Raw genomic sequence first — 13,988 nt, 5'->3', positions numbered from 1 at the left:
TCTATATTCACAAACGGAAAAATGAAGCATATCAAGAAAGAACACTGTCCCTACAGTGAAACATGGAGGAGGCTCGGTTATGTTCTGGGGCTGCTTTGCTGCATCTGGCACAGGGGGTCTTGAATCTGTGACGGGTACAATGAAATCTCAAGACTATCAAGGGATTCTAGAGAGAAATGTGCTGCCCAGTGTCAGAAAGCTTGGTCTCAGTCGCAGGTCATGGGTCTTGCAACAGAAAAACGACTCAAAACACACAGCTAAAAACAATGGCTAAGAGGAAGTGGCTTCTATGAGCTCTAAAATAAATCCTATTGAACATCTTTGCAAACAGCTGAAACATGGCATCTGGAAAAGGCGACCTTCACACACAAAACAGCTGGAGCAGTTTGCTCTTGAGGAGCGGCCAAAATACCTGTCGAGAGGTTGACAAGTCTCATTGAAAGTTACAGGAATCGTTTGATTGCAGTGATTGCCTCAAAAGGTTGTGCAACCAAATATTAAGTTAAGGAAGGAAGGAACCATCATTTTTGGCCAGGCCATTTCATGGGTTTTATTTTTTTTTTAAAAAATGCTGCGTAAGAAAAAAAATCAGCAATGTCCGACTTTCATTTGTTCATTTTTATAGATTTTTTTAAATTTATTGTTACTTCTGTGACCATTGTGGGTTTTTCTTTGATTAAACGAGGGGTACCAACAATTTTGACCACGTGTGTAGCTCCAGCTCCTCTGCAGAGCAGTGCGTTCCCACGGTAACAGACAACAAACAAACCTGGTGTAGTCAGATCCTGCAGTCACACTCAATTCGATTTGTCCCCTAGAATATATAGGAAGCGTGACACATTATTGCACTATACCATAGTGGGTTTGCTCACACATGGGCCAATTTTATTTTTGTGCTTTCCTCCACCCCACCTCCCTCATATTCCATGGATAATAGCTTTACGTTTTTTCTATTCACACAGTAGTTGGGGGGCTTGTTTTTTTTGGGGACGAGCTGTAGTCTATTTTTCGCCTGGCTTTTGACTGAGACATTATGGAGGTGAGGTTTTCTATCTATTCATGTGGTATTGGTGCTGTGGGGCGGCCATTATTGCCGGGGTGTAGTGACCTCGAGTTGTAGGAGCATTGCCATGTAGCGTGGGTGTTGTGGGGCACTGGGTCGCTTCACCTGCTGGTGCGATATTGCTTTGACGGTGGTCACTGCATCTTTAAGGTCGTTGCGGAGTGTCTGATGGGCGCCCAAATTGGCGTGCCAGGGAGTCTGCAAGACTTTAAAGGGATTTAAGAGCAGTGATCTGAGCGTGCTCCATACACCCGCACCTGGCATGTGACAAACAGGTACGTCAGATGTCAGGAAGGGGTTATCAGGGACCCTTGGAGTTGGAGCTATGGAATCAGCCAAAAGTTGCTGAGCTACACTGTTATCCATGGGAGTTATGCAGAGGAGCTCAGCGCTCTCGGCCGGTTCCAAAGCTTCACCTCCAATGGTCGGAGCCTGAATGCGGGTTTTGTTATCTCATCTATAAAAGCCTGTGATAGTAATGCTCCTAGAAAGCTTTTCTTACCGTCAGTGCCCACCAGGGTGGTACAGTACGCTACGTGTGACCATTGCTATAGCAGAACCCAGCCCTGTAGCTAATATCACTTTATGCCCGAGTCCACCCTTCATGGCCAGTATAAGTCAGACACGTACAGTGCGTTATTGATGTCCGTGCACCGGTGGCCCTCGTGGCCCGGCTTCTCCCCCGGGGCGTGCTTGCTGGCGCTCTTGCTCTGCGCCTCTTCTCTCTCCCCCGCTCTCTTCAGCAGATAACGCTCCTCTTGTTCCTTAATTTCCTGCCGCACTTGGTGGTAATCCTGCAGGGCCTGGATCCGCTCCGAGCGCTCGATCTCCTTCCCATCCAACCACTTCAAGACATAAACAATGTCACAGTCTCAGCTCCCAGAAGTGGAAGGAGAAAAACAAATAATCATGGCTTCATCCTCCACAAATGTATTCACTGCTGTCTGCATACTGAGGATCCAGATTATACGATTACAAGAATATAACTTCTATAATACTGCTCCTATGTACAAGAATATAACTGCTATAATACTGCCCCTATGTACAAGAATATAACTACTATAATACAGCTCCTATGTACAAGAATATAACTACTATAATACTGCCCCTATGTACAAGAATATAACTACTATAATACTGCTCCTATGTACAAGAATATAACTGCTATAATACTGCCCCTATGTACAAGAATATAACTACTATAATACTGCCCCTATATACAAGAATATTACTGCTATAATACTGCCCCTATGTACAAGAATATAACTGCTATAATACTGCCCCTATGTATAAGAATATATCTACTATAATACTGCCCCCTATGTACAAGAATATAACTACTATAATACTGCCCCTATGTATAAGAATATATCTACTATAATACTGCCCCCTATGTACAAGAATATAACTACTATAATACTGCCCCTATGTACAAGAATATATCTACTATAATACTGCTCCCTATGTACAAGAATATAACTACTATAATACTGCTCCCTATGTACAAGAATATAACTACTATAATACTGCCCCTATGTACAAGAATATAACTGCTATAATACTGCCCCCTATGTACAAGAATATAACTGCTATAATACTGCCCCCTATGTACAAGAATATAACTGCTACAATACTGTGCCCTATGTACAAGAATATAACTACTATACTACTGCTCCTATGTACAAGAATATAACTACTATAATACTGCCCCCTATGTACAAGAATATAACTACTATAATACTGCCCCCTATGTACAAGAATATAACTACTATAATACTGCTCCCTATGTACAAGAATATAACTACTATAATACTGCCCCTATGTACAAGAATATAACTGCTATAATACTGCCCCCTATGTACAAGAATATAACTGCTACAATACTGTGCCCTATGTACAAGAATATAACTACTATACTACTGCTCCTATGTACAAGAATATAACTACTATAATACTGCCCCCTATGTACAAGAATATAACTACTATAATACTGCCCCCTATGTACAAGAATATAACTACTATAATACTGCTCCCTATGTACAAGAATATAACTACTATAATACTGCCCCTATGTACAAGAATATAACTGCTATAATACTGCCCCCTATGTACAAGAATATAACTGCTATAATACTGCCCCCTATGTACAAGAATATAACTGCTACAATACTGTGCCCTATGTACAAGGATATAACTACTATACTACTGCTCCTATGTACAAGAATATAACTACTATAATACTGCCCCCTATGTACAAGAATATAACTACTATAATACTGCCCCCTATGTACAAGAATATAACTACTATAATACTGCCCCTATGTACAAGAATATAACTACTATAATACTGCCCCCTATGTACAAGAATATAACTGCTATAATACTGCCCCCTATGTACAAGAATATAACTGCTACAATACTGTGCCCTATGTACAAGAATATAACTACTATACTACTGCTCCTATGTACAAGAATATAACTACTATAATACTGCCCCCTATGTACAAGAATATAACTACTATAATACTGCCCCTATGTACAAGAATATATCTACTATAATACTGCCTCCTATGTATAAGAATATAACTACTATAATACTGCTCCTATGTACAAGAATATAACTACTATAATACTGCCCCTATGTACAAGAATCTAACTACTATAATACTGCCCCTATGTACAAGAATATATCTACTATAATACTGCCCCCTATGTACAAGAATATAACTACTATAATACTGCCCCTATGTACAAGAATATAACTACTATAATACTGCCCCTATGTACAAGAATATAACTACTATAATACTGCTCCTATGTACAAGACTATAACTACTATAATACTGCCCCTATGTACAAGACTATTACTATAATACTGCCCTTATGTACAAGAATATAATTACTATAATACTGCCCCTATGTACAAGAATATAACTACTATAATACTGCCCCTATGTACAAGAATATATCTACTATAATACTGCTCCCTATGTACAAGAATATAACTACTATAATACTGCCCCTATGTACAAGACTATATCTACTATAATACTGCCCCCTATGTACAAGAATATAACTACTATAATACTGCCCCTATGTACAAGAATATAACTACTATAATACTGCTCCTATGTACAAGAATATAACTACTATAATACTGCCCCTACGTACAAGAATCTAACTACTATAATACTGCCCCTATGTACAAGAATATATCTACTATAATACTGCCCCCTATGTACAAGAATATAACTACTATAATACTGCCCCTATGTACAAGAATATAACTACTATAATACTGCTCCTATGTACAAGACTATAACTACTATAATACTGCCCCTATGTACAAGAATCTAACTACTATAATACTGCCCCTATGTACAAGACTATAACTACTATAATACTGCCCCTATGTACAAGAATATAATTACTATAATACTGCCCCTATGTACAAGAATATAACTACTATAATACTGCCCCTATGTATAAGAATCTAACTACTATAATACTGCCCCTATGTACAAGACTATAACTACTATAATACTGCCCCTATGTACAAGAATATAACTACTATACTACTGCTCCTATGTACAAGAATATAACTACTATAATACTGCCCCCTATGTACAAGAATATAACTGCTATAATACTGCCCCCTATGTACAAGAATATAACTGCTACAATACTGTGCCCTATGTACAAGAATATAACTACTATACTACTGCTCCTATGTACAAGAATATAACTACTATAATACTGCCCCCTATGTACAAGAATATAACTACTATAATACTGCCCCCTATGTACAAGAATATAACTACTATAATACTGCCCCTATGTACAAGAATATAACTACTATAATACTGCCCCCTATGTACAAGAATATAACTGCTATAATACTGCCCCCTATGTACAAGAATATAACTGCTACAATACTGTGCCCTATGTACAAGAATATAACTACTATACTACTGCTCCTATGTACAAGAATATAACTACTATAATACTGCCCCCTATGTACAAGAATATAACTACTATAATACTGCCCCTATGTACAAGAATATATCTACTATAATACTGCCTCCTATGTATAAGAATATAACTACTATAATACTGCTCCTATGTACAAGAATATAACTACTATAATACTGCCCCTATGTACAAGAATCTAACTACTATAATACTGCCCCTATGTACAAGAATATAACTACTATAATACTGCCCCTATGTACAAGAATATATCTACTATAATACTGCCCCCTATGTACAAGAATATAACTACTATAATACTGCCCCTATGTACAAGAATATAAGTACTATAATACTGCCCCTATGTACAAGAATATAACTACTATAATACTGCTCCTATGTACAAGACTATAACTACTATAATACTGCCCCTATGTACAAGAATCTAACTACTATAATACTGCCCCTATGTACAAGACTATTACTATAATACTGCCCTTATGTACAAGAATATAATTACTATAATACTGCCCCTATGTACAAGAATATAACTACTATAATACTGCCCCTATGTACAAGAATCTAACTACTATAATACTGCCCCTATGTACAAGACTATATCTACTATAATACTGCCCCCTATGTACAAGAATATAACTACTATAATACTGCCCCTATATACAAGAATATAACTACTATAATACTGCCCCTATGTACAAGAATATAACTACTATAATACTGCTCCTATGTACAAGAATATAACTACTATAATACTGCCCCTACGTACAAGAATCTAACTACTATAATACTGCCCCTATGTACAAGAATATATCTACTATAATACTGCCCCCTATGTACAAGAATATAACTACTATAATACTGCCCCTATGTACAAGAATATAACTACTATAATACTGCTCCTATGTACAAGACTATAACTACTATAATACTGCCCCTATGTACAAGAATCTAACTACTATAATACTGCCCCTATGTACAAGACTATAACTACTATAATACTGCCCCTATGTACAAGAATATAATTACTATAATACTGCCCCTATGTACAAGAATATAACTACTATAATACTGCCCCTATGTATAAGAATCTAACTACTATAATACTGCCCCTATGTATAAGAATATAACTACTATAATACTGCTCCTATGTACAAGACTATAACTACTATAATACTGCCCCTATGTACAAGAATATAACTACTATAATACTGCCCCTATGTACAAGAATATAACTACTATAATACTGCCCCTATGTACAAGAATCTAACTACTATAATACTGCCCCTATGTACAAGAATATATCTACTATAATACTGCCCCCTATGTACAAGAATATAACTACTATAATACTGCCCCTATGTACAAGAATATAACTACTATAATACTGCTCCCTATGTACAAGATTATAACTACTATAATACTGCTCCTATGTATAAGAATATAACTGCTATAATACTGCCCCTATGTACAAGAATATAACTACTATAATACTGCTCCTATGTACAAGAATAAAGAGAATTTTGTTTACTTACCGTAAATTCTTTTTCTTATAGTTCCGACATGGGAGACCCAGATCATGGGTGTATAGCTTCTGCCTCCGGAGGACACACAAAGTACTACACTAAAAAGTGTAGCTCCTCCCTCCTAGCATATACACCCCCTGGATAACCAAATATAGCCAGTTTAGTGCAAAAGCTGAAGGAGGACATCCACCCACAAGTAGAGATAGAGAAAAACCCGGAACAACCGGAACCTCTGTCTACAACAACAGCCAGTGAAAACACACGGAACAAGAAAACTGCCAACAGGCAACAGGGAGGGTGCTGGGTCTCCCATGTCGGAACTATAAGAAAAAGAATTTACGGTAAGTAACAAAATTCTCTTTTTCTTCATCGTTCCTTATGGGAGACCCAGACCATGGGACGTCTCAAAGCAGTCCATGGGTGGGAATAAACAGAAAACTGAGAAGTAGGCGAAACCTAACTTCACAAGTGGGCGACAGCCGCCTGAAGGATGCGTCTGCCCAAGCTCGCATCTGCCGAAGCATGAGCATGCACTTGGTAGTGCTTAGAAAAGGTATGCAGACTGGACCAAGTGGCAGCCTGACAGACCTGCTGAGCCGTAGCCTGGTGCCTGAAAGCCTAAGAGGCACCGACAGCTCTGGTCGAGTGTGCCTTGGTCCCCGGCGGGGGAGGCACTTGAGTACACTGGTAGGCATCGGAAATGGCCGACCTAATCCAGCGAGCTAGGGTCGGCTTAGAAGCCGAGAGGCCCTTGCGCTGACCAGTGGTCAGCACAAAAAGAGAGGTGCACCGCCTAAGAACAGCGGTGCGAGACACATAGATCCGGAGCGCCCGCACCAGATCCAGAGTATGCAACGCTTTTTCAAAGCGATGAACAGGAGCCGGACAAAAGGAAGGCAAGGAAATGTCCTGGTTAAGGTGGAAGGGAGATACCACCTTAGGAAGAAAGTCCGGAGACGGACGAAGAACCACCTTGTCTTGGTGAAAAAACAAAAAAGGTGACTCCGAGGAGAGCGCAGCCAAATCAGAGACTCTCCTGAGAGAAGTTATGGCCACCAGAAAGACCACTTTCTGTGAAAGACGAGACAAAGAAACCTCCCTAAGTGGCTCAAAAGGGGGTTTCTGCAATACCGTGAGGACCAGATTGAGGTCCCAGGGATCCAAAGGACGCCGGTAAGGCGGAATGATGTGAGATGCGCCCTGCATGAAGGTGCGCACCTGAGCCAGCCGGGCGATACGCCGCTGGAACAACACGGGCAGAGCCGAGACCTGTCCCTTGAGGGAATTGAGGGATAGTCCTAGCTGCAGATCAGACTGCAGGAAGGACAGAAGGGTCGACAGGGAAAAAGGCCAAGGGGCGTGGCCGGAAGAACGACACCAGGACAGGAAAATTCTCCAAGTCCTGTGGTAAATTTTGCCCGAGGAAGACTTACGGGCCTGAGTCATAGTGGAGATGACTTCGGGAGGAATGCCGGAAGCCGTCAGGATCCAGGACTCAAGAGCCACGCCGTCAATCTGAGAGCCGCAGAATTCTGGCGGAAAAACGGACTTTGTGAGAGAAGGTCTGGACGGTCCGGGAGATGCCACGGCACCTCTACGGACAGACGGAGCAGGTCTGGGTACCAAGCTCGCCTGGGCCAGTCCGGTGCAATGAGAATGACTCGACGGCCCTCCATTCTGATCTTGCGCAGGACTCTGGGCAAGAGAACTAGAGGGGGAAACACGTAAGCCAGACGGAACTGGGACCAATCCTGAACCAGCGCGTCCGCTGCAAAGGCCTGAGGATCGTGGGAGCGAGCCACGTAAACCGGGACCTTGTTGTTGTGACGGGATGCCATTAGATCCACTTCCGGAGTTCCCCACTTGCGGCAGATCGACCGGAACACTGCCGGATACAGAGCCCACTCGCCGTTGTCCACGGTTTGACGGCTGAGATAATTTGCCTCCCAGTTTTCTACGCCTGGGATGTGGACTGCGGATATGGTGGACTTGGAGTCCTCCGTCCACTGAAGGATGCGTTGAACCTCCAACATTGCCAGGCGGCTGCGAGTCCCGCCCTGAACACAAAGCATTGAACTGGCTATATTTGGTTATCCAGGGGGTGTATATGCTGGGAGGGAGGAGCTACACTTTTTAGTGTAGTACTTTGTGTGTCCTCCGGAGGCAGAAGCTATACACCCATGGTCTGGGTCTCCCATAAGGAACGATGAAGAAATAACTACTATAATACTGCCCCTATGTACAAGAATCTAACTACTATAATACTGCCCCTATGTACAAGACTATAACTACTATAATACTGCCCCTATGTACAAGAATATAATTACTATAATACTGCCCCTATGTACAAGAATATAACTACTATAATACTGCTCCTATGTACAAGAATATAACTACTATAATACTGATCCTATGTACAAGAATATAACTACTATAATACTGCCCCTATGTACAAGAATATAATTACTATAATACTGCCCCTATGTACAAGAATATAACTACTATAATACTGCCCTCTATGTACAAGAATATAACTACTATAATACTGCCCCCTATGTACAAGAATATAACTACTATAATACTGCCCCTATGTACAAGAATATAACTACTATAATACTGATCCTATGTACAAGAATATAATTACTATAATACTTATCCTATGTACAAGAATATAATTACTATAATACTGCCCCTATGTACAAGAATATAACTACTATAATACTGCCCTCTATGTACAAGAATATAACTACTATAATACTGCCCCCTATGTACAAGAATATAACTACTATAATACTGCCCCTATGTACAAGAATATAACTACTATAATACTGCTCCTATGTACAAGAATATAACTACTATAATATTGCCCCTATGTACAAGACTATAACTACTATAATACTGCCCCTATGTACAAGAATATAACTACTATAATACTGCCCCTATGTACAAGAATATAACTACTATAATACTGCCCCTATCTACAAGAATATAACTACTATAATACTGTCCCTATGTACAAGAAAATATCTACTATAATACTGCCCTCTATGTACAAGAATATAACTACTATAATACTGCCCCTATGTACAAGAATATAACTACTATAATACTGCCCCCTATGTACAAGAATATAACTACTATAATACTGCCCCTATGTACAAGAATATAACTACTATAATACTGCCCTCATATACAAGAATATAACTGCTATAATACTGCCCCTATGTACAAGAATATAACTACTATAATACTGTCCCTATGTACAAGAATATAACTACTATAATACTGTCCCTATGTACAAGAATATAACTACTATAATACTGTCCCTATGTACAAGAATATATCTACTATAATACTGCCCCTATGTACAAGAATATAACTACTATAATACTGTCCCTATGTACAAGAAAATATCTACTATAATACTGCCCTCTATGTACAAGAATATAACTACTATAATACTGCCCCTATGTACAGGAATATAACTACTATAATACTGCTCCTTTGTATAAGAATATAACCACTATAATACTGCCCCTATGTACAAGAATATAACTACTATAATACTGCCCCTATGTACAAGAATATAACTACTATAACACTGCCCCTATGTACAGGAATATAACTACTATAACACTGCTCCTTTGTATAAGAATATAACTACTATAATACTGCCCCTATGTACAAGAATATAACTGCTATAATACTGCCCCCTATGTACAAGAATATAACTACTATAATACTGCCCCTATGTACAAGAATATAACTACTATAATACTGCTCCTATGTACAAGAATATAACTACTATAACACTGCCCCCTATGTACAAGAATATAACTACTATAATACTGCTCCTATGTACAAGAATATAACTACTATAATACTGTTCCTATGTACAAGAATATAACTACTATAATACTGCTCCTATGTACAAGAATATAACTACTATAACACTGCCCCCTATGTACAAGAATATAACTACTATTATACTGCCTCCTATGTACAAGAATATAACTACTATAATACTGCTCCTATGTACAAGAATATAACTACTATAACACTGCCCCCTATGTACAAGAATATAACTGCTATAATACTGCTCCTATGTACAAGAATATAACTACTATAACACTGCCCCCTATTTACAAGAATATAACTACTATAATACTGTTCCTATGTACAAGAAAATAACTACAATAATACTGACCCCTGTGTACACGTATATAGCTGTATAATACTGTCTTGGCAGTGTGTTTTTGCATTGCATAACACCCGGGACATAGTGGTGCTCTGCAGTTCTCTAGTTATCTCATGTGAACGTGTTTTCAGCATCTTTCATGAGAATCTTTGTCCATATAAATCATTTTGTGTCCATCAGTAATGGAAAGAAAAGCTCCTGTCTGGATTTGTGTAATATCGGTCATGGAATAGATACCACATGGTAAGATCTGATATCGTGTGTGCATAGGACCGAGTGTCCCCAGGTGACTTGCATTTTTAGGTTAATATGATATAACGCCACGGTGGGGACCTTTCTCTGGGACTAAAGAGTGGCTTTTTTTGGAGCACCCGCAGGTACACACATAACGAGGGATCAGAGGGGTCTGCAGTCAGTCTACTTCTGAATTGTGACAGTGTGGGATGTGCGCACTTGTCTCGATTCCCCGGTGTTGCTGGTGCGAGCGAGCAAGCACTCATGCATGCCATTTACATACTTTAGGGCACATTGAGATGAGTCTCTCAATAGAAGTGAAAAGCCAAAAGCGTATAGTCAGCACATGATATTATGAATGCAAATTGCTTGCATCAGCAACATCCGAGAATCGAGACAAGCGCGCACATGGCACACTGTCAAGATTCAGAAGTAGACTGACTGCAGACTTGACTGAAACCTGGACATCCCCATTAATCATGTGTATGTGCACACTCCCTGGCACGGTACCTTCAGCTGCAGGAGCGTAGCCACCACGTATTTCCGATAGCCATCAAACTGGGCACAGGGGTTTCCCACCAGGTAAAGCTCTCGGAGGTGAAGGTTGTGTTTCAGGCTCTGGGCGCTGGACACCTCCCCCACAAAATTCACTGTCAGGTCCAGCTTCTGTAGAGATTCACACCCTGGAGGACACAACTACATGGGTTACATATGGCGGATGTTCACCCTTAAATCATACACATAAGTTGGTTTCTATGTGCTACTGTGGATATTGCAAAGGAGGGCGCTATCACAGTACCCTCTGCAGGGGAAATAGGCAGGAGTGGGCATCCGGGCGCGCCCTGCCCCAGATGATCAATTCTCTTGGGGGCAATGGATGCAGGGATAGACCACCACCGTCCAAAAGCATATAAACGCTGTGGTCAGTGACTTACAGCAGCATCCATATGATTAACAGCAGCAATCAAAGCGGCCTCCTTTTGATGCTGCTAGTGGTAGATTCTGGGCGTATAACACAGCTGGCGCCCGTCGTGTATGGAGAGGGCTCAGCTCCTGACTCCATACACCTGCACCTGAGGTGGAAATTATATTATGTACTGTACTTCATCAATAGTGATGAGCGGGCACTACCATGCTCGGGTGCTTGGTACTCGTAACTAGTGATGAGTGGGCACTACCATGCTCGGGTGCTCCATACTCGTAACTAGTGATGAGTGGGCACTACCATGCTCAGGTGCTCGGTACTAGTAACTAGTGATGAGCGGACACTACCATGCTCAGGTGCTTTATACTGGTAACTAGTGATGAGTGAGCACTACCATGCTCAGGTGCTTTATACTGGTAACTAGTGATGAGCGGGCACTACCATGCTCGGGTGCTCAGTACTCGTAACTAGTGATGAGCGGGCACTACCATGCTCGGGTGCTCAGTACTCGTAACTAGTGATGAGCGGCCACTACCATGCTCGGGTGTTCAGTACTCGTAACTAGTGATGAGCGGGCACTACCATGCTCGGGTGCTCAGTACTCGTAACTAGTGATGAGCGGGCACTACCATGCTCAGGTGCTCAGTACTCATAACTAGTGATGAGTGGGCACTACCATGCTCGGGTGCTCAGTACTCGTAACTAGTGATGAGCGGGCACTACCATGCTCGGGTGCTCTGTGCTTGTAACTAGTGATGAGCGGGCACTACCATGCTCGGGTGCTCTGTGCTTGTAACTAGTGATGAGCGGGCACTACCATGCTCGGGTGCTCGGTTCTCGTAACTAGTGAAGAGCGGGCACTATCATGCTCGGGTGCTCGGTACTCGTAACTAGTGATGAGTGAGCACTACCATGCTCAGGTGCTCAGTACTCGTAACTAGTGATGAGCGGGCACTACCATGCTCGAGTGCTCTGTACTCGTAACTAGTGATGAGCGGGCACTACCATGCTCGGGTGCTCAGTACTCGTAACTAGTGATGAGCGGGCACTACCATGCTCAGGTGCTCAGTACTCGTAACTAGTGATGAGCGGGCACTACCATGCTCGGGTGCTCTGTACTCGTAACTAGTGATGAACGGGCACTACCATGCTCAGGTGCTCAGTACTCGGAACTAGTGATGAGCGGGCACTACCATGCTCGGGTGCTCAGTACTTGTAACTAGTGATGAGTGAGCACTACCATGCTCGGGTGCTCAGTACTCGTAACTAGTGATGAGTGGGCACTACCATGCTCGGGTGCTCAGTACTGGTAACTAGTGATGAGTGAGCACTACCATGCTCAGGTGCTCAGTACTCGTAACTAGTGATGAGCGTGCACTACCATGCTCAGGTGCTCAGTACTCGTAACTAGTGATGAGTGAGCACTACCATGCTCAGGTGCTCAGTACTGGTAACTAGTGATGAGCGGGCACTACCATGCTCAGGTACTCAGTACTCGTAACGAGTGATGAGTGAGCACTACCATGCTCGGGTGCTCAGTACTCGTAACTAGTGATGAGTGGGCACTACCATGCTCAGGTGCTCAGTACTGGTAACTAGTGATGAGTGAGCACTACCATGCTCAGGTGCTCAGTACTCGTAACTAGTGATGAGCGTGCACTACCATGCTCAGGTGCTCAGTACTCGTAACTAGTGATGAGTGAGCACTACCATGCTCAGGTGCTCAGTACTGGTAACTAGTGATGAGCGGGCACTACCATGCTCAGGTGCTCAGTACTCGTAACTAGTGATGAGTGAGCACTACCATGCTCGGGTGCTCAGTACTCGTAACTAGTGATGAGTGGGCACTACCATGCTCAGGTGCTCAGTACTCGTAACTAGTGATGAGTGAGCACTACCATGCTCAGGTGCTCAGTACTCGTAACTAGTGATGAGTGAGCACTACCATGCTCAGGTGCTCAGTACTCGTAACTAGTGATGAGCGGGCACTACCATGCTCGGGTGCTCAGTACTTGTAACTAGTGATGAGCGGGCACTACCATGCTCGGGTGCTCA

General features: G+C 41.7%; 1 protein-coding gene across 3 annotated transcripts in view; it reads right to left on the bottom strand.

The window, feature by feature from the left end:
* DNAAF11 (dynein axonemal assembly factor 11) overlaps positions 1-13,988 on the bottom strand; it is a 98,610-nt gene that overhangs the window by 72,970 nt on the left and 11,652 nt on the right. For all 3 annotated transcript variants that reach the window (XM_075352854.1, XM_075352853.1, XM_075352855.1), the window contains exons 4-5: positions 11,519-11,691; positions 1,694-1,908 (exon numbers count right to left, since the gene is read on the bottom strand). In XM_075352854.1, coding sequence (XP_075208969.1) covers positions 1,694-1,908; positions 11,519-11,691 — 388 coding nt within the window. The remainder of the gene's footprint in view (positions 1-1,693; positions 1,909-11,518; positions 11,692-13,988) is intronic.

This window comes from Anomaloglossus baeobatrachus, chromosome 6, assembly GCF_048569485.1.
Source record: "Anomaloglossus baeobatrachus isolate aAnoBae1 chromosome 6, aAnoBae1.hap1, whole genome shotgun sequence".
In the NCBI taxonomy this organism is placed as follows: Eukaryota; Metazoa; Chordata; class Amphibia; order Anura; family Aromobatidae; genus Anomaloglossus; species Anomaloglossus baeobatrachus.
Note: the sequence above shows the minus strand (reverse complement) of the source record. Positions and strands in the feature narration are given on the sequence as shown.